The sequence below is a fragment of the Pongo pygmaeus genome, chromosome 8, assembly GCF_028885625.2.
Source record: "Pongo pygmaeus isolate AG05252 chromosome 8, NHGRI_mPonPyg2-v2.0_pri, whole genome shotgun sequence".
NCBI classification, from domain to species: domain Eukaryota; kingdom Metazoa; phylum Chordata; class Mammalia; order Primates; family Hominidae; genus Pongo; species Pongo pygmaeus.
The window spans coordinates 82,285,123-82,306,481 of NC_072381.2; the positions used below are offsets into that span (position 1 = coordinate 82,285,123).

The 21,359-nt window shown below is 37.5% G+C and overlaps 1 protein-coding gene across 6 annotated transcripts in view; it reads left to right on the plus strand.

Moving 5' to 3' along the window:
- Positions 1–21,359, plus strand: part of ANK3 (ankyrin 3) — a 699,134-nt gene that overhangs the window by 427,444 nt on the left and 250,331 nt on the right. For all 6 annotated transcript variants that reach the window (XM_054436350.2, XM_063669954.1, XM_054436348.2 and 3 more), the window contains one exon: positions 21,211–21,312. In XM_054436350.2, the coding sequence (XP_054292325.1) occupies positions 21,211–21,312 (102 nt within the window). The remainder of the gene's footprint in view (positions 1–21,210; positions 21,313–21,359) is intronic.

The window sequence follows — 21,359 nt, forward strand, 5'->3', positions numbered from 1 at the left end:
AAAAGTCAAGCCTGACTGGATTCCAGAAAGACAGAGGAAAAAAATGGTGGTATTGTCTTTAGAAGGAATGTCAGAGTAGCGTGCCTACAGAGGAAAGTGCTGATAAGCAGAATGACAAAAGCTGGTCTCATGAGTGATTCCAAGCAGCCAGAAAGCCAGGGTACAATCCCCAGCTGATTGCCCTGCTATTCTCGGTATTCCACATATCATGACTAAATCCACAGAGCCAATATGGTAAGTCGTGGGGAATTCTGGGAGGTACTATGCTGTTTGTAAGGGCCCAGGCAGATTCTGTACTCTTGTCTGCCCCACCCACCCCCCATTTAAATACTCTAGTTAGTTGCTTCTGACCAGCTCCTACCTCCTTCCTAGGAAGTGGGGGAAACCTTTACATTTCCGAAGGCAGATATTTTTAGATGTGATGCTCTGTCCAAAGTGTTAACTAATTGAGTTATCAGGTTTCTCACTTGGCCACAGAGAATGGTAGTGGAAGAGGAAGAGAGCTTCCCAGAACAAGTAAGCATTTACAGCTTCTAAATGAAATGTACTTTCCTTATAGAAGTTCTGTTTTGCCCTGAATAGTTGTGCCTTTTAAAAAATGTTTGCTGCTGGGTAGGAAGGAAATTAACCTGTTTGCACTATGGATCACTTGAGTTAAATATGTGTAGGACAATGGACTGTCCTTTCTTTCTGTTTTGTTCCGATCCGGACTCTAGATATGTTTTGCCTGTGATGTAATTTGGAGTGAGTTCAGCTAAGGCCTGCCTTAAGAGGATGCATAACAAAATACAAAAAGACAGGGGGCGATTAGGAGTGCAGGAAAAGCCTGGTAAATCCAAGAGCATAAAAAGGTTTATATGGTTGCACTTTTTTCAAGAGAAATCCAACAGCTTGAAAATTCAGCTTTTTCTGATGTATTAATTACAAGGGGCAATATGAAATTTTACAGTTAGGGAGAAAACAGAATTAAAATTTATTTTTGAAACTCGTATAAATGGTAGATGAAGGATGTAATTAGAAGTTGGAAAATGTAATTTTATTTCCATCTTAATAGAATTGCACATAGATATAAATAAGTCATCTTGTTTAATAATTTCAAAGAATTGGCATAGTAAGCCATCTCCCCCTTAAGGGATACTGTGTAGATAAAGGGAGTAAATATTTGCTTTATGTTTGTGAAATTTTGAAGTATTTGATTCTGAGGAATTCACCTAATGCTATGTAGATCATGGTATAGTTGAAAATTTTCATGCGATCTCTTGTTTCTACCTGTATCCTTTCATCTAACTGTGTGATGTTACACAGTTAACATCAGTGTATCTAACTCTCAGAACACCTTAGATTCCTGAATATAGTGTTTAAACATTTAGTGAAATAGTCATAATGACTAGAATGAGACATCATAAAAATGAGGACATTGTTGCTTGTTCTAATATCAGGTGGACAAACATGCTAATGATTTTGAGAAAACAGCTGTCATTTCACAGTGTTACAAAAAGCAATTTGGAAAACTTACAATTTTTATCTTTATTTTAAATGGATTCAGTTTTCATCCTTGTACTCTTAAAGACAGAATATTTTTTGCAAAAAGATTAACCTTTCGTGACCTTTATGGAATGTGGCAATATTGCATATGTACAATTATGAAATTTTAATCTGAGTGAGATTTTGTAAACATTCTGTGTGTCTCAGAGAAAGACTTTTTGAGGGTAATCTTTGAGATTCATAATAAAGCTATAAGATTGTGCATGAATGCCAGACATTAATGCCAACTGTAATTTACTAGTAATATAAGCATATTGGCAACTGAGTCCTAAAAAATCATGTTATATCACTCTAAAAATAATCAACTTACCCATCCAAAACTTTCACACTGTACTGTTAAATTTTGATGTATATTCTGTTCCATCAGTTGTGGATTTGAAAACTTTGCATATGCATAATCATAAATTACATAGTTAGACAGCTTTGAGAAATACTCATTGCTGGGAAGGGTTTGAGCAATAAGGCTTGCTGTAATGAGTCTTAAAGAATGTACCTGAAGAGTTCTGGCCTTTTATTAATTAATAAGTTTTAAAAATCTGAGATCCAAAAGGAAAGCCCAAATAAAAGTAGACCATCTTGTTTCTGCCTCCTGTCAGAATATATCAACTAAATGGTGAAAGCATTTGATCTCAGCCCATATGTGCAGTGTTTTCTGTTTTGGTGGGCATGCTGTTTGAAAAAACGTGTAATAAAATGACAGACTGAATTTGAAATTATCATGCCCTAAGCAGTAACTCTGGAAGGGTACTGACCCGATACGAATCATATAGAAGTTCCATCACAATAGAGTAGCATATACTATTGCTGTACTGGGTTTTGCTGGAAAATGAAGAATTATTCCTCTCTTGCCTTCGTCTCTGACTTGAATGGAAGACTGAACACTTTATCTGCATGAGCTGAACTATGGATAAAATCCTTGCAAAGAGGGTATAGTAGATAATTGCATTTTCATGAATGATCATTAATACTTCCTGCTGCTTCTGTTTGGCTTGTGGTTTTTACAGTATTGTTTAGAGCTTTTCTGTATGGAAGAACTAGAACTAGTTTTGACATAAATGATTGATGAAAAGTTAACTTTAAAGTTTAACTCTTCAATAATGCTCGTGAAAAAAACCTAGACTCTAATATTGAACAAAGCCCAAATGTAATCCAATTTTAGTGTGCATTTTAGAGGTAGCTAATAATAAGATCCTTCAATAGCAACTGATATGCATTAATTTTCAATCCTGTGAAGTTACCCTATAATGCCAAATAGAAAATCTTTGAATTCGGATGTTTCCTATTTTATATATATTTTTCAATGATTGATCCAGTAATAAATACATATTTAACTGTTGGAGGAATCCCTCATTTTATTGTTGATTTTCACTTAAGAAAATTGGGGGCAAGTAGGATATTTTATATAGCCAAACTCAAAAAAAGGAATCACAAAACTTGTCTTTTGCTGCTGAGACTATTATAGTGTTTGTTTTGAAATGGAAACTTTTAGCTATATAGTAAATATAATATTTACTTACCAACTAAATTTGTTCTGTGTGACAATATAAAGATGCTACCTCAGGTCAGTTATAAATCTGGATGATAATCAAGTTTAAGTTATCTGTAAGACCAAAAAGAATTTACAGCATAATGTGATATCTTTTTGAAGTCATTCTCTTTATAATGTTAAGACATTTTTAGTCGCAAAGTAAATATGTTTGCCAACTCTATCCTAATGCAAATGTGTATTTTTTAAATGTTTTATCATGATCCTCAGAATATATTGCAAAACCTAGTAATAAAAATTAAACTGTGTCTTCTAATTGGACTATTGATAAATATATAATTAGATTATATGACATAAATTTCAGTGTATTTCAGGGAAATATTCATAGTTACTAATAATCACTCGTTAAGCATAAGAATCTGTAAGGAATTTAATTCTTTTATTTTAGGAGTCTCTTTTTACTTTTGTAAGTAAGATTTTTGTAAGAATATCTTTGTAGATATTCATGATAGCAAACATTTCCAGAGAATAATGTTGGGTAGTGAATGCCATTTTTTTCTTTAGTCAATTGACAGTGAGTGATGACAACCAGTTTGAAAAGTAGAAGCCAATAATGTTAAAAATTGCTTTTCAGAATCTGGATACGTTTCAGCTTTATTTAGTCTTGAATTATTGATTATTTTGTATTCTAACTCAACATCATTTTGATATATTGTAACTTTACATACTTCTGTAATTCAATGATTATTGTCATATTTTGAAAACACTTGTATCTGTAAGATAAGATATGTTTTGAATACTGCATCCTTTTTTTTTTTTTGAGACAAGGTCTCACTCCGTTGCCCAGGCTGGAGTGTGGTAGCACAATCACAGCTCACTCCAGCCTTGAACTCCCAGGTTCAAGCGATCCTGCACCTCAGCCTCCTGAGTAACTGGGACTACAGGTGTACACCACCACACCCAGCTAATTTTTTAAATATTTTTTGTAGAGACAGGGCCCCACTATGTTCAGCCCAAGCTGATCTCAGACTCCTAGGCTCTCGTCTCAGCCTCCCAAAGTGCTGGGATTTACAGGCATGACCCACTGCGCCTAGCCCTACTGTAGACTTTTAAAACACAGACTGTGTCTTGCTCAGTATTTGATCCCCAAAACCTGGGGATCAAATATTTGTTAAAATATTTGTTAAGATTTTAAGCAAAGCTTCATCTTTGAAGGGTACAGCCTCTCCTAATTGTGGCCTTCTAGTCACCAGTTAGTCGTACAGAGACTATTTTAAAATATTTAAACATTTTTTAAAATGTTTAAAAGGAACATGCTCTAGTTAACTTTCCATTTTAGTGACCAGAATCAGGCTGTCATTTTCCATGTAGAAGTTTCCCAGAACAGAGGATTTGTATCTCTAGTTGTGTTTATGCAACAATGACAAGTTGTCCTTAAGGAATTCTCATGCTATCTTTCTGGCAGCATCACTTGCAATGGAATTTGTTGCTTATTTGTCACATGTCATTTCCAAGGACCTTAAGTGGACATCCTATGGACAGTGTCATCCACTGGGGAAGTGTATTAGTGTTCAAGTATTTCGACTGTGTGGGCATAGCCACTTGGAAAGACTCTAGGAGAACTAAAGCAAGGTAGCAGAAAAGCAATGAATAGGTACTGATTAGAGTGATCCTGGTCTGTACTTGGCAAAAATAGCAGCACTATATTTATTTAGACTTTGTCTTCCTGCTCAGTCATGGCTTTTGCTTAAAGTATTCTCTTCGGAGGTGTTAGGCCTTTGTATCATGAGGTCAATCAAGAACCCCTGGGTGTCCCTGAGACCCTTCTAGAGTACTGTGAAGACTAGTATCCTTGACATACTTCAACCAAAACAATACATACATTAAAGAGATTTGCAGACTCATAAAACAATACCATTCATCTCATCTTTTTTGTCTGTTTTGGAAAATATCGTTATGTTTCATAAGATAAATATTTTAAGTTAGCATGTAACAAGATTGCCATTGTTATTTTAAAATAAATTAATGATTAATTTTTAAATTCTCAGCTTTATTTTCTAATGTGGTAAATAACAATAGTTATAATCCTCATAATCAAAAGCTCTTTGGGGCTCCTCAATATATTTAGGAGTATAAAGGTACCTTGAGTAATAAGTTTGAGAACCACTGCTGTAGACAGATCACAATGTGAGTGTTCCCTGCTTTGTTTGCTTCCCTTACTTTCTGAAAGCGTTGGGCAAATGAGGTCAAGTTCAAGAGTTCAGTCCCTGTATGTTTATTTGACTGTCGTGGTTATAATTGTAGCCAAACGAACTAGAATATTAACTTAAAATAAATTTAAAGTGATAATTCATAAAGGATAATATTAATTGGGGACCAACTGTGTGCCATGCCATTTCTAACTGCTCGGCATGTATTATCTCCTTTAATATCAACTGCCCTCTGAGTTAAATTTTACTGCTAATTTCATTTTACAGATGAGGAAATTTAACTACAGTATATTTACGTATCTTGGCCAAAGTCACATCCTTTGTGAATTGCAGAGCCAGGTTGTGAACTTAGGCATCCTGGGTCCAGAGTCTGAACTCTGAAATCACTAAACTATATTGACTTGCCAATAGAAAGTGACATATTAGTCTGGATCTATCTGCAAATACTTAGAAAACGCATATCACATAGCTCCTTAAATAGGAATCTTTACTCCTAGTAACCCTCGTAGTACATTTTAGCTTTTAGACAGTAACATAACTGAAAGTCTCCTTCCATATTATACCTACTTATAACGACAGAGTCCAGTGGTTACCTTAACTTTGGGGTAAAGTCCACTCTTGTTTCATTTTTTGTCGTAGAAAATAACATCCTCCCTTATTTTCTTTACTACATGTTTCCTTCGCACTTCTAGAAAGATTTCTTGCGTATCTATGTATGTGCTCTTTCTATATTTTGTCCTTTTGTTGTATTTAATGTTAAGCTGTTTAAGCCTCCCAATTCCAAATCTAGTCAAGAAAAAATATAAATGTCACTTACAGATTATTTACGATCCCATGTCAGTCTATCTATCTATCTGTCTATCTGACTTCTCTAGTGAGCTAACCTTGTTTTTAAATATATTTTTTATACATTCAAATAAGAACTTATTTAGCTATATTTTCAGCAAGGCCTCCTAAAATCCGTTTGTTGATTACAGACTTAAGTACAAATGAAACATTTTAAGTGAAAAGAACAATAACATTTTGGTATATTTGTTTTTTAAAAAATCAGCATGAAACCATCCTCCCTGCAAGCCCCCTACCTCCCAAAAAAGGCAGATAGTTTCATTTACCAACAATTCTAGCAAGGCTCCAGCTGCATCAGCTGGTGGCCAACATTTTAGTATGATAAATTCAAGAACTCACTAGCTAACACTTCGTCTCCCTCTGGTGCCATGGTCTCATCCTTCAATTCCTCTGGGCTTTTAAACCTCAGGCCTCTAATTATCTGACCAGGAAGCTGAAGTCCACTGTATTGTAATTTCCTAGCTGATTCGCGCCATATAGAGTATATTTATGCATTGCAAGAAAATAGTTATGTTTGCAGTATTAAGTCTATCCACACTAAAAATCAAGCTATTTATTTCCTGGTCTAAAAAAAAAAAAAAAAAAAAAAAAACTGTTGGGAAAATGTTCATCTATTCAAATACGTTTCTCTCTGCTACCTAGACCAGTTTCAGCTTATCACTGTTTTCAGTTGCTATATATAAAATGTGAATAGTTGCTTGGATTAAATATTTTAGGACTCATGCCAATACCTCCTACATAATAAGGATCCTTAAGCATGAAGGCCTGAAATCCTTGTTCTGATTCGTAACATACCAAATAAATGGAAAAATCCCAAACAGTTGTTGTGTTTTATATAATCTACCATGTATAATGCCAGAAGTTACTGCTATGCATTTCCTGAGCGGAACATAGCAATATGTCAGTATTATGAGGTACATCTCTAAGGGACTCAGCAGTTTGTTGTTGTGGTGGTGGTTGTGTAGCCAAGCTATACAAAAAATTGGAATTTGTTTTATAAACAAGGATCTCCGTAGACTGCCAGATTTTAACTGCATAATACTATCTCGTTTCATTTTATGTTTAATGAGACAAAGTTGTCGGTCATTTTTAGCCTTCTTTGTATGTGAGGAGTGGGTCCAATTCATTCTTGTTCTGTATTATTAGGTGGTAGGAAGAACATTAAAGCCAGGGAACCCAAATTCTGTTTTCAGCACTTTCTTTAACTAGTTAAGCAAATCACACCTCTCTTTGCTTCAGTTTTCTATCTATTTGATAGAGATGATACGGTGACTGCTGCTTACCCCAAAATATAAGATGTGTATAACAGATAGAATTGTACGTATTTTTTTGTTCAATACAAAGCAAGTTGTTTATTAAAACTAAGAGTTAATCATTACTGTATCTTTGCTTACCAGTTTACTAGTTCAGGGCTATGAACCATCAGATTATTTAGTAAATGTTAAGGTGAGCCGAGGGTATGTACGTAAATGACTAATGCTACCACAAGATGATAAATGAAGGCGTGATGAGATGCATGCCAGTGGATCCCTCCAGGAGAGGGATGTTTAAAGCAGCCACTTTCTCTGGTAAACAAGGAAGAATAGATTATGCATCAAGGAGTTCCTAGGCAGCTTGGCTCTCAGGAAAGCAAAAGAGAATTTCTTAACAGACATGTTCGTGTGGGAAATAATTGAGACAGATGAGCTAGATGAAGCAAAGCAAAAAGAGAGGAGGGGGTGACTGATAGAAAGTTTAGGACCCTGGGCAGGGCTCGGTGACTCATGCCTGTAATCCCAGCACTTTGGGAGGCCAAGGCAGGTGGATCACCTGAGGTCAGGAGTTCGAGACCAGCCTGGCCAACGTAGTGAAACCCCATCTGTACTAAAAATACAAAAATTAGTCGGGCGTAGTGGTGGGTGCCTGTAATTCCAGCTACTCAGGAGGCTGAGGCAGGAGAATTGCTTGAACCCAGGAGGCGGAGGTTGCAGTGAGCTGAGATTGCACAACTGCACTCTGGCCTGGCAACAGAGTGAGACCCCGTCAAAAAAAAAAAAAGGAAAAAAAGAAAAAAAGAAAGTTTAGGACCCCAGCGGCTTTATGTTTCTTTTGTTCAGCACATGCCTTCTGCCAAACAAATGAAAAATACTTTAGATATTTTTGGGAAGGCTGGCATCTAGAACACTTACAGATTACAAACCATCAACTGCTATTTTATTAAACCTTTGATTACTATCTTATTTTAACTCAATGGGGAAAATAATTCCCTGAAATAAACATGATTACACTTTTCCAAAGGACTAAATCTGCCTTATATTAACATTCCATTAGCGTGTATTAAGAAAAAAAGAATTACCCAGGGCTGCTGTATATTTTGAATTGCTTAGCCCTGAGAATGCAATGGATAGACTTTTTTTTTTTCCAGAGCAACATATTACTATTTCTCTCATGCTTCTTTGTCTCAAGAGGTAATCAGAAACAGGTTCAAACACAGCGGAGGTTTCAAAAGAGTCTGGTAATGCATACACCTGCAAAACATACTTTGCAGAAATGGTTTCTCCATCTGTGGTTATTTTCCAGGCTTACTTATTTATTTGAATCTTTAGATTTCAGAATAACCAAATATAAATATTTTATTAATTTTAAGGTTGACCTCTCTGTTCCTGTTGTATAGCTTAACCCAAGTAAAGGCAAACTCATGCTGTCCTAAAATTTCCTAATGAAATAAAGTCGAATAATTCATTTTAATTTTAAATTTGAAAAACATCTTGAGCTGAGCACAGTGGCTCACACTTGTAATCCCAACACTTGGGAGGCCAAGATTGGTGGATTACTTGATCACAAAAAGTCAAGAACAGCCTGGGTAACAAGGCAAAACTCTGTCACTACTGAAAATTACAAAAATTAGTCAGGCATGGTGGTCTGTACCTGTAGACCTGGCTACTAGGGAGGTCGAGGTAGAAGGATTGCTTGAGCCTGGGAGGTGGAGGTTGCAGTGAGCTCCAGCCTGGGTGATAGAGACAGACTGTCTGGGGGTAAAAAAAAAAAAAAAAAAGAAAGAAAGAAAGAAATGTATCTTGAATAAAGGGCTATACTTCTTTTCACATCTTGGGTTAGGTACCTTGACCACAATAGAACTTTTATTAACACTGCTCCATCTTCGCTTGTTTGGAAAATTAAACACTTACCATTAGCAGTGGAAGCATTTGCACATTCCATAATATCATGGAGCTTTTAGGGCAGGGAGGATCTTGCTTGTCATCTAGTCAAATCATCCTACCAGTTCCTTACATCATTTATGGCTTTCTGCCTAATACAGCATAGTGACTTTGTGTCTGCAGCACAGTAAGATACCTTGCAACTTCCATAGTGTAAGGAAAATGAAAGTTTTGAGTCAAAATAGTTTGAAATCAAAATAGTTGGCCATAGCCTGGTGCAAATCAAGACAAAATGTTACTATATTGACCTCATATTATTAAGACACAAATTCTCCTCTCCTGATACCTATGATTTTATATCCTCTGAGAGACAAGTGAAACTGGCTTTTTAAGATCTTACTTTATATTATCAGAAAATTTGAGACAAATACAAATCCTATTTTGCAGCCGAACATAATCAAGTTTATGTTGAGGAATATTAGAAATACCCACCCACCCACCAGCACCTGACATGTGTTTTTCCTCCCATGGGAAATTTTTTTTTTCTTCTCTGTATTTATTTTCATTGCTATCAGTCTCCAAGAGAATTTTTAGGGGTCTGAATTCTGAGTGAGAAAAAATACCCCCAGGGCCTGAATTCTAGATCCTCCTTTTGATGTAAACCAGATCATAGTGGACAGACTGGATGAGGGTATGTTTTATCAGCATATGGCAAGGTAAATCTCTTGAAAACACTGCCTTTACAAAAACAAAAGCCTGCCAGCACTGTATTTTTTTTAACTGGTTCCCACTCCCCTCTATTTAAAGATAAAGATGGGAATGTTGTTTTGCCTTTCAGCATGAGAGTGGCCACTGTGCACAGACACCCCAGCAGGTTTGAAATGTGCACCAGCAGGGGCCTTTCTGGCACAAGTCCCAGTGTAAAGATGCTAACCATGCCTAACATGTGTTAGGGGACAGTGACCTCATTTTCAGGGATAAACTGAGGATACTTCCAAGCAAAATCCATGCAAAGGCAGCCATGTAGCAATCAGAGGGAATCTGTGGAGCCAGCCCCTTTTACTTCAGTTAGTTTTGACAGTGATTATTACTAATATAGACCACCTTCAGAAATTTAGAAGCATTTTTTTAATTGGTTAAGTAACCCCCTCTCTACTCCTCTTCTGGCTGATTTATGGATGAGAAATGCTGGTTTATTTCTAATAACTGGATAGCAATTAAGTAAAAAAAAGAATAAAAGCTTAATAATCTGAGGTCTTTCCTAACTAAAAAGGTTCAAGTTTTTACCATGAAAAACGCACATAAAATTCCCCTTTATTTAAGATCTCCACACCCAAAACACATACTTGAAAATAATGCATTTGCTGACATAGACCAATCTCTTAAAAAGAGAAATACCAATCTCTTAAAGATCCAAGGTTTTTACTGACAGGCGGCAGATTATAGTATGAATGTCACCGTTGTTTTCATTTGTGTAATTGGTTGCATTCATTTGAAATTGGTGGGAAATTAGATCACTGTGCAAGATATCTATAAAAATATCAGTGCACAATATCTTACTCTAAAATGTCTGGCAACTGAGTGGTCACAATCCGGATGGCCATGTCCCAGTGATTCAGCTCTAGTCTCATAGGAAAAAAAAATCCACCCTTTGGCTCCCCTCTCATGTACTTGGGCAGAGCCACAGCTCTGTGTCCCACATGAAAGCCTTAAAAACAGAAGAATGGGCCTTTCAAGTCGTTAGACTAATTTTTTGTTGGACGTTATCTTATTCTAAATAAACACATTTTAGATTTCGAAAAGTTCACGTCCCCTTTCTGATGGAGAATAATTTTCAAGCTCACGTTACTTTGTTCACCAAAAATTACTTCTCAGTGCTACCAAGCAAAGCCCCTCATCTTTAGTTTCTGGCTATGAAAAGCAGGGGGCATAAGGCTGGGCACTGTGGCTCACACCAGCACTTTGGGAGGCTGAGACAGGCAGATCACTTGAGCCTAGGCGTTTGAGACCAGCCTGGGCAACATGCTGAAACCCATGTCTACAAAAAATACAAAAATTAGCCAGGTGTGGTGGTGCCAACTACTTGGAAAGCTGAGGTGGGAGGATCGCCTGAGTCTGGGGAGATCGAGGCTACAGCGAGCCATGATAATGCCACTGCACTCCAGCCTGGGTGCGAGAGTGAGACCTTGTCTCAAAAAAAGAAAGAAGGAGGGAAGGAGAGAGAAAGAGAAAGGGGGAGGGGAGAAGAAGAAAGAAGGTTGCATAAGCCAGAAGCTGTGGATTGCTTGAGCCCAGGGGCTTGAATACAGCCTGGGCAACAGAGCAAGACCCCATCTCTTTAAAAAAAAAAAAAAAAGGGCAGGGCATAGATGAAAAAGGGTCGGGGGAGGTAATTATGAAAGTGAAGAATTTAAAATCTGGCCTTGAGATCTTAATCTTGTATGTTAAATTAGAAGCCTGTCAGTATACCTTCAGAATGCCTGTTATATCACTTTCTTGTCCATTCCACAGCTAGCCCCCCCAGGTCTTCTTATCACATTGTCACATACAACCATATTTTCACAGTAACCTACTTCAGTGGCTTTCTCCTTTGGTGAAGGAGAATTTAATGTGCCACCAAAGGAGATCAGTTTGAGCTGCATTGATCAAAACGTCCCATCTCAGACCAATTGAATCTGAATCCCTTGGCTGTGACGTGTGTGTGTGTGTGTGTGTGTGTGTGTGTGTGTTATTCCTACCTGGGAGATCCTTGAGGCATGGTGGGGTTGACAACAAGGACCCACAGATCTTATCTCCATTTCCTCCCACACTCAAATCTGACGTCAATTAATTGGGTCAATATATAGCTTTAATGATGTCTTTTCACTCCTCAAAACTCTTTATTTCCTGCTGGTATCTTTATGGTGAAGTTAAATCAGATTTATCTGCTGTTCCAAACCTCTCCTGAACCTGTCCTTTTCACCTACTCCCCGCTCCCAGGGGAATCCCCTTTGCATAGAAATTGTCTATTCACAATTCCTCAAACCTTTCTGGCTCTTTATTTCTACCTACCTTTTCTTCCTTTTATTCTCCACTGACCAAATCCCCTGTTGAAATCCTGCCTCCTCCTACCAGCTGTTTTCCCAGCTGTAACAGGATGCAGAAATGGCCCTTCCCAATGAGCTTCTCTGACTTTATGAACTTCTGTAGGTTCGTCTACCATGAATTCAGGCTCCAGTATGCGCAGCTTGATTAGGACAAAGACCTACCCTGAAAAAGATTATCATCCATCTCTGTAGGATATGTGATCCTAAGCAGAACAGATCAAGTGCTGTAGGAGTCCAGAGGGAGAAGGGGTCATGCCTAGTGTTTATCAGGGAAAGTAGCAAATATGAAGAGGTCTTTGAGCTGGACCCAGAATTTGGTAGGTGAGTCTGTTGGTCGGGGAGGGAAAGTGAGGAGGGTTGGTGAGCATTACTAGCAGGGCATTACTGTTATTACCAATGTCCTGGGTGAAGTCACAGTGCCAGGAAATTATAGGGGGCAGTTGAGGAATAAAAAGAGATCTAGGTTGCTTTCAAGATTAGTGTTGATTCATGCTTTGTTTCAGGCTGGAAGTATGTGTTTGGGACAGGTTTTAAAGGGCCTGTGAGCCTATGCCATAGAAGTGGATTGGATTTTATGGTTTAAAAGCAACAACATTTGAGCGAATGAGATATGGTATAAAACAGCAATATATTAAACAGATAAGGGTAGACCTATTTGGGGCAAAACTGAAGATAGGCACACACAACTCTGCTCACTGAGCCCTACCCTTGATCTCAGTGTTTCTAAACTTTTGGGCTCCACAGAACTCTACTGGGAAACCCCTGGTGTTGAGGGAAGAGCCTGGGCTTGTTATCAAGCAGTCTTGGGTTTCATTCCTTGCTGCTTACTTATTAGCTATGTGACCTTGGGCAAGCCACTTAATTTTTAAGAAAGTTAGGCTTCTGCCTCTGTAATGAGATTCCTGTTTTGATTGAATACTTAAGAAATAAATGATAATACATGTATAGTAAGACATAGTGCATAATAATAATACATGTAAAATGCTTAGTGAGGTCCCAGGTATATAGTAGGCACTCATTTAATAGCAGCTATTTTCCTTGTCTTGACTTTCTTAGAATCCTCAGTGGCTCTTTATACACTGTTCAGTGCTTCCAGAAGATTCAACTAGTGCCAACTACAGCCTTCTGGAGATTTTTTAAATGATCTGGGCATTATATAGCAAGGGCCTGAACTGGCCAGGGAGAAGGATGAATGAGGAAAAAGAAAGTGAGCATATTTTCAGCTGTAGGGAAAGCTAAGAAGTTAGGAAAACAATAAAAATAAGTCTTTTGAAGTGCATCTTTGAACTAGCACTTTAAAAGTAAGAGGCCTGTAGAGATTTAAAAACATATATATGTGAAAGCAAAAACTGTTTTACTTGGTTGTATGAGTACAGAGTTCAGGAGACAAAGCCTAGGACATGCCCGAGGTGGGTAGTCTAATAAGAGACCCCACATTAACCTGGGCCCCAAATGGTGAGCCCCCAATATAAGAATGGACAGGAAATAAACCCACCATACAGAAGAGACAGGAAAAACATTCCTCTCCCCGTTTGTCACCAGATGGAAGGGAAAAAAATCTGTCCTGAGAGTTTGTAACCACAAGGAATCCCTCATATCTATACCAGTTTGAGATCTAAATTTATCCGTGTAGTCTTAACAAAAACAAAAACAAAAAACCTCAAGCCAAGCATTTATTTTTAAAGTAATCTTGGGTTGATAGTGCCTCTAGGCAACCGGCAGAACCAATCTCAAATTTCTCTTTGGAATATGACAACATTAATCCAGGCATTAAAGAATTACCAAAGATTAGTTTCTAAGGAGTATGAGGTCACAAGCAACAGTCACAAGCCAGGGAAATGTAAATTGGTGCAATCACTTTGAAATACAATTAACTAGAAATTAACTAGTAAAGCTGAATAAGCACATACTGAGTGACCCAGCATTTATGATCCTAAGATTTAAAAAACTCTTGCCCTTATGCACCCCAACTAGTGCCGGAATATTAATGTCAGTATCTTTCATAGTGGGTCCAAACTGGAACAAGACAAACATCCATTGACTCTACAGTGGATAAATACATTGTATTATAATCACATAATGGACTCTTCTATGTTAGCAATTATAAATTACCCACATGTTATATGTCAACATGGATGACTCTAAGAAACACAACATTAGACAAAAAAAGACAGAATGATACAGAATATATAATTTTACTTATATAGAGTACTAAGACTCTTAAGTACTAAGACTAGGTCAATTACATAATATTTAGCTTACGGAGGGGTACATAAATGTTAAAACTATAAAGAAAGGCATGAGAGTGATTAACTGAAACAGAGGATGCCTTAGGAGAACCACTCAGGAAGGGACTCGTTGGGAGTCTTCAAATCCACTTGTAACTTGCATTCTTGAGCTGAATAGTGGGTATGTGGGTGTTTATCTTATCATTTTTCTTTAAACTGTTTATATATGTTTTATGTATTTTTTAAATGTATGATATGCATCATGATAAATACTTTTTTTAAAAAAGGAGAAAGGAGAACTAAAAAAGTCCCTAAGAATATTGAATCAGATGTGTACACATAACTTTCTGGAAGGGGGTTTGAGGGAGAGAGTGAAGAAAAAAAGGTAATCAGAGAGTTACACCAAGATCGCATGCCTGGGTGGCTAAGATAATCTTGGGATGTTTAAATAAAAACAAGGAAACCTATTGTTCATATTTCTGTTGTTAGCATCTGGTTGCAGGTAGATGCGTTATATATCTCAGCACACTTCTGTTGTTGCTGTTGTTGAGTGAGGGAATTGTGGGACATGGAAATGTCTTGGGGTGAGGATGAGCACTACGTGGATATGGCGTGCTGAGCTTAGAGAGAATGGTGGGAGCCATAGAAGCGATGAGGTCACCTAGAAAGAGCATGCAGGAAGGAAAGAAATGTGAGTTCTGAACATTTTCAGTGATGGGTTGAGGCAGTGAGGCACAGAAGGAAGTGAACAAAGAGATGACGGAAGAAAAGCTCGAGGGAAGATTTTCAAGAAAGAGAAGGTGATCGGTACTGCCAAATGATTCAACATTACAAGAAGAGAAACTTAAAAGTCATAGAACTTGATGACTGGAAGGTCATTGGTGATTTTATACAGAGAGACAGTATTGATTAGTGAGAGAAACCATATTGCCAGAAGTGCAAATATGAGTTAGTATTAAGGATATAAGTCAGTGTGAACCTAAACCAATCTTTCAAAATGTTTCATATTTAAAGGAGAACTCATAAACATGTATTTATTGAATGCCTATCTATGCACTCACATTGTTAATTATTTTACCTGAATTATCTAATTTTATCCTAACAGTAGGTTATTTTATTCTCATTTGACAACTGTGAAAACTGAGGTACATAGATATTTTTAAAAACTTGCCAAACACTAAGAAGTGGAATAGCTGAAATACAGATTCGGGCTGTGTTTTGGCTCTTACCTAGTCCACTGCACTGGGAAATAGAGGCGATCATCACTTGCAAGAGGTTGCTGGGTAGAAAAGTGGAAGGAAACTTTTTTTGTATTTTGGGTTTTGTTTTGTTTTCTATGTTGGTAGGCAGAAGACAGGGCACCAGTAGAAAAATGGAATTTGAAGTCTACAGGAAGGATCATCTGACCCTTCACGTGGCTCCCAGGTAGCTGGGAAGATGAGGTAATGGGGAAAGATTAGAGAATTGGCACATCAAGTAGAAAGAGGCTCCTGAGATTGCCCCCGCCCCCCAGAAAAGTTTAGAAGCAAAGGAGCAGAGCTCTGTTATGTACTCACTGGGTCTCCAGTCTGCATTTTTTCAGGTGATCCACTGTTAGCCTGATCTTGAGTCTCACAATAAACTCAATGAGGAAATTCTGATCCATAGAAGATATACTGGAAAGTGCCTAAAATAGTTAATTCAATGGATGAATAGACAAATGGATGGACTGATGGAAAATGAACGAATGAATGAATGAGCTAAGAATTCTCATTTGGAATAGACCAAACACGTGTTAAGCCCTTTCTTAGAATGGTGATTAACAGCCTAGACTCCAGAGCCAGACTGAGTTTGCATCCCTGTCATTCACAAGTTCTGTGTCCCTGGAAAAGTCACTCATCCTGCAGCTCAATTTTCTTATCTACGAAATGGAGCTAGTAATACTACCTACTTTTGTTAGTTTGCTAGGGCTGACATAGTAAACCACCACAAACCAGATGGCTTAAAATAACCAAAACGTATCCTCTCACAGTTCTGGAGGCCAGAAGTCCAAAATCAAGGTATCAGTAGAATCACACTTCCTCCACAAGACTGTAGGGGAGAATTCTTCCTTGCCTCTTCCCACTTCTGGTGGTCCTTGCCTTGAGGTAGCGTAACTCAAGTCTCTGCCTCTTTCTTCACTTGGCCATCATCTCTCTTGTGTGTCCATGTGACTTCTCTCCTTATAAGGTCGCCAGTCATTGGATTTTGGGCCCATTCTAATCCCGTGTGCCCTCATCTTAACTAATTATATCTGCAAAGATTGTATTTCCAAATACAGTCACGTTCTGAGGTTCCTAATGAACATCAGTTTTGGAGAGACACCATTCAACCCACTACATTACTTAATAGAACTGTTATAAGGATTACATAAATTAATATAAGGACTTATAAAATTAATACATATTAAGTGATGAATAATATAATTAAGTTAATATTAAGTGCTTGTAATCATGTCTAGCTTATAGTCAAAGGTATGAAGTATTACTGAGGTTGGCCCTCTGAAAATGCTTATTCTTTCCAATAACTGCTTTCTGCTGGATAATATCAATATTCCACTGCCGGTAAAGATGCTGAGTTACTAGATTAATTCATAATAATGCTTGACTCTATCCGTGAAGCTATTTTCTTGAAAAACATACATGATTCATATTTCTAGTAAAATAACTAAGTAGACAGGACATTAAATGTTAACAAAATAAACTTTCATTTCTAAATTCCTCAGATTTTGGTCACCCAGAGGAAAAAAAGTGCTGAACAACCTGTTCATATTCATTTTTGTGCAACTAATTCCTTAGGCAGTGGCTTTGTCTGTGTGACTTTCCATGTGGCTGCGCCCAGCTTGTCTTTGAACCTAATTTCCTCCATAGTAATTTGTTGACGTTTTTGGATGCATCTTAGATATAGCATCAAAAGAGGCATTATTTTGATACAACGTTATCAAAAGGTTAAAAAAACAAGCTATAGACTGTGTTAAGAGTAACTCCTAGTTATTCCGTGAAATGAGGGCAATGAGATACAACCCACTGATACTGAGTCTAGTACAAAATTCATGTGTTTTTTACATGAAGGATATAAACAACAATATATTCTCTATGGGCAAAATTGGGAGGAAAATGGTTAAGAATCCAATATTTGCCCTGCCACTTATGCAAGTTTATTTTAGAGGAGAGAGAGTAAGAAGCTGTGAAATGAAAGCAAATAAGTCATTATTGTGCCACATTTATTTTGTTCCACCAATGTGTATCCAGATATTGACACAATGACTAACACATAGTAGACATTCAACAAATATTTGAGGAAGAGGTGGATATTTTGTTTGCCGGTGGCTAAGAGTAAAAGGAGGAAGTTATTGGTTCTTTTTCTGTGGGCTTTGTAATGTCTCTTCCTAAGATGTAAGTTTTCTTCAGGGCAGTCTTCATTTGCCTCTTCTTGCTTTTTCTCTACCTTTTCCCCCTTTTTATTTGAAGTGGGTGGTTGTTATGGTTTTGGTGTGGTAAGCATGTTGATATGTAACAGGGCCAAGGAAAGTGAAGAAAATTAATTTCTGTTTCTGCTTGTACTTCCTAAAATTCTGAGGTGGTCAATTAGCTATCTCAGAGAATTGTTTGATATCAGGGTCATTGAATGAAATAGATCTAATGAAGGCATCCACCAGAGAATTTTGTATCAGTAGAGCAGGAGTTCTTAAATGCAAGTTCATGAGCAAGCTTAGCACTCCTGAACCACATGAAATTATGTGCAAATTGTGTATGCAGATGTAGATTTGGTGTGTGTGTGTGTGTGTGCAATTGTTGAAGGAAGATAATTTATTCATCACCTTTATTGGTCTCAAAAGAATCCAGATCCCAAATAGGTAGAGAACCACTGATTTCGAAGATTTGTTTTATACTGATTTTGTTTTGTTTTAGAGGTTTGGATGGGAAAATTCTGAGGAAACTTGAGAACAAAATGGACAGTGTATGGAATTATTAAATCTTTCCAGATATGGGATCAATTCAAAGACTTTTTTCTTGAATTATAATACCTCTTTTTTAACTTCTTTAGCTGCTGTTGTTATGTACTCCACGTTGGAGTTTGGGATGCTTAACTCGCAGTTGTTATCTCTGGCAGTTGAAATATCCAGGCAGACTGATGTCATTTGTTCCCAGAACGGCATCAGAGCCCTTCTGGGCAAATTCACTGATAAGTCATTGAACAGGCACAAAGAAGATGATATTTTATGGTGCAATGAGCCATCCTTGCGTGGCTAATTTAGTTCTAACTGAACTTACAAACAAAAAACTAACCTCTAAATAGTGAACCTCTTTAAAAACTGCGTTCTGTTTTTCTTTAAATCCCTGGAAACTTTTCTTTGTCCTTTGTTTAACTTGAACCTTTATCTCTTGTCATCTGTTTAACCCTCTGCTCTGATTAAATGATTTTCATGCTTATCTCAAATTCCAATTTTATGTTATTTTAAGTAATAGCTATGTGTGCTCTCAGACACCTGACTCGGTGACTTAGTTTATAATCTCTGGTATTCACCTTTGTATCTATCAGATTCTCAAACTGCTGCTGCTGCTAATAAAGCCTCCTGTATTATTCCAGGCAATAATTTAATTAATAGTTATTTCCACCCAATTTACTTATTTGTTGATGCATTCATTCACAAAAAACTTACAGGCACTTGCTATATGCCAAGAATACTTCCAGTTGCAGGGGAAACAGTAAGATGAATATTACACATGGAGTCACATTGCCTTGTGCTGAGTCAAGGCTTGTGGCAACCCAAACAGGCCAAAGAGTTAAGCCTCCTCAAGTGTACAATCTTTATGTAAGTTGGGTTACTGTTTATTTAAGGCAGTGGTTCTCAACTAGGAAGACTTTGCCCCCTCCCCCAAGGGACATTTGGCAATTCTGGAGACACTTTTAGTTATCACAAATAGGGGATACCACTGGCACCTGGTCAATAGAAAATGCTGGTAAACATTGGACAATGAACAGGACAGTCCCCTACAGCAAAGAATTATTCAGATCAAAATGCCAATACTGCTGAGGCTGAGTCAAAGCCCCAATTTAGAGGCACAGTAGTGATTGAGAGAGGCTCATTACCATAAAAGAGAAGGGGGCAGGTGACTCCAGAGGCAGTGGCCTCTCCTCTGAGGTTCTGAGCAAGTTGACTCTTAGTGAATTGACTCACACTGGAACCAAAGACCCTTCTGAGGGGTAGAATTTTCTTCTTCTCAATTACATTTCCATGAAAGAGTTAGCATTCCTCTCTTCAAGACTGGCATCTTGGCTGCTTTCCAGTTGCCTACTCCTTAATCTGCCTCCTCTGCTTATTCTGAAGGGGCTCGTAATTTAGGGTGGAAGAAGGACAGGTATACCAAAACCTGTGATGTTGTGTAGTAAATACAAAGAGAGTTCAATGAAATTAATGCTGGGAGCACTGAGAAACTAAACTCCACCTGGGGGGTCTGGGCAGGCTTCACAGATGAGGCGGCATTTGAACAAATCCTTTGAAGGCGGTGTTTACCATATGACTGAAAGAAGACATTTTTCTCTTTTAAGCCATACCCTGAATGATTGCTTTATAACTGGTGACAAGATGTTTTTGGCTGCTCTTTCAGAAAAACCTGCTTTTGTATTGTACTGTATTAAGCAAGACTTCTTTACAAATATTTGCAGGCCCAGCTTTGCAGTGTCTTTCCTCTCACCATCTTTCTATCAGAGATTTCATTAGTAGGTGGTTTCAACTATGAAATTATAGATGTTAGAGTTTAGCAGTAGTTCAATGTTGCAAGCTTTCAATGAGTGAATTACATGTATTGTTTTAAAATTTTATATGTATTTCTTTCTGCTGCTGCTCCTACATATGGCTATGTACTGTAGGAAAATCCAGTAGAACATCATTGCCTGCAAATTTCTGTTAGACTATTAAGTACAACATAAAATGGGTTAAGCATGGTGGCTCATGCCTATAATCCCAACACTTTGGGAGGCCAAGGTGGGAGGATTGCTTGAGGCCAACAGTTCAAGACTAGCCTGGGAACACAGCGAGACCCCTGTCTCTAAAAAATAAAAAAGTAGCTTGGCATGGTGGCGTATGTCCATAGTCACAGCTACTCAGGAGGCTGAGGCTGAAGATCACTTGAGCCCAGGAGTTCGAGGCTGCAGTGAGCTGTGATTGCACCACTGCACTCCAGCCAGAGCAGCAGAGTGAGACCCTGTCTCTAAGAAGAAGAATAATGCCATTTTGAATCTATTAATTGAAAAAATTGCTGTGGTAGATATGGATAAAAGGCATAGATGTTACATTTCTGCTACAAGAAAATAGTGGGGTCTTCATAATGTAATTATCAATAAGTTATAGAATTTCTCTTTTCCCTCTGGAAATTGTGTGTTGATTTAGGGTGCCTATACATTGTAGGAAATTTTCTCTCTCAATTCAGAAGGAATGCTGACATCACACAAGGGATAACATTGTACCCTTGAAACTAACTTTTTAAAAATGTGTCTTTTTCTTGGTTCTTTTTACAAAGAACTTTTATTCATATTTTCATGTTAGAAATAAAAGAGTTCAATTATTTTAGTTTGGACCTTTAGCTGGATAGTTTACAAACATGCATATTCCTTCATTTTTCATCAAAATGTGTTTCTTTTTTATTATAGTCTGATGCCAATGCAAGTTACTTAAGAGCAGCTCGAGCTGGACACCTTGAAAAGGCCCTCGACTACATAAAAAATGGAGTTGACATCAACATTTGCAATCAGGTTAGTTGGAGTTATTATTGAATTTTTTACTTAAAATTCTAAAAATC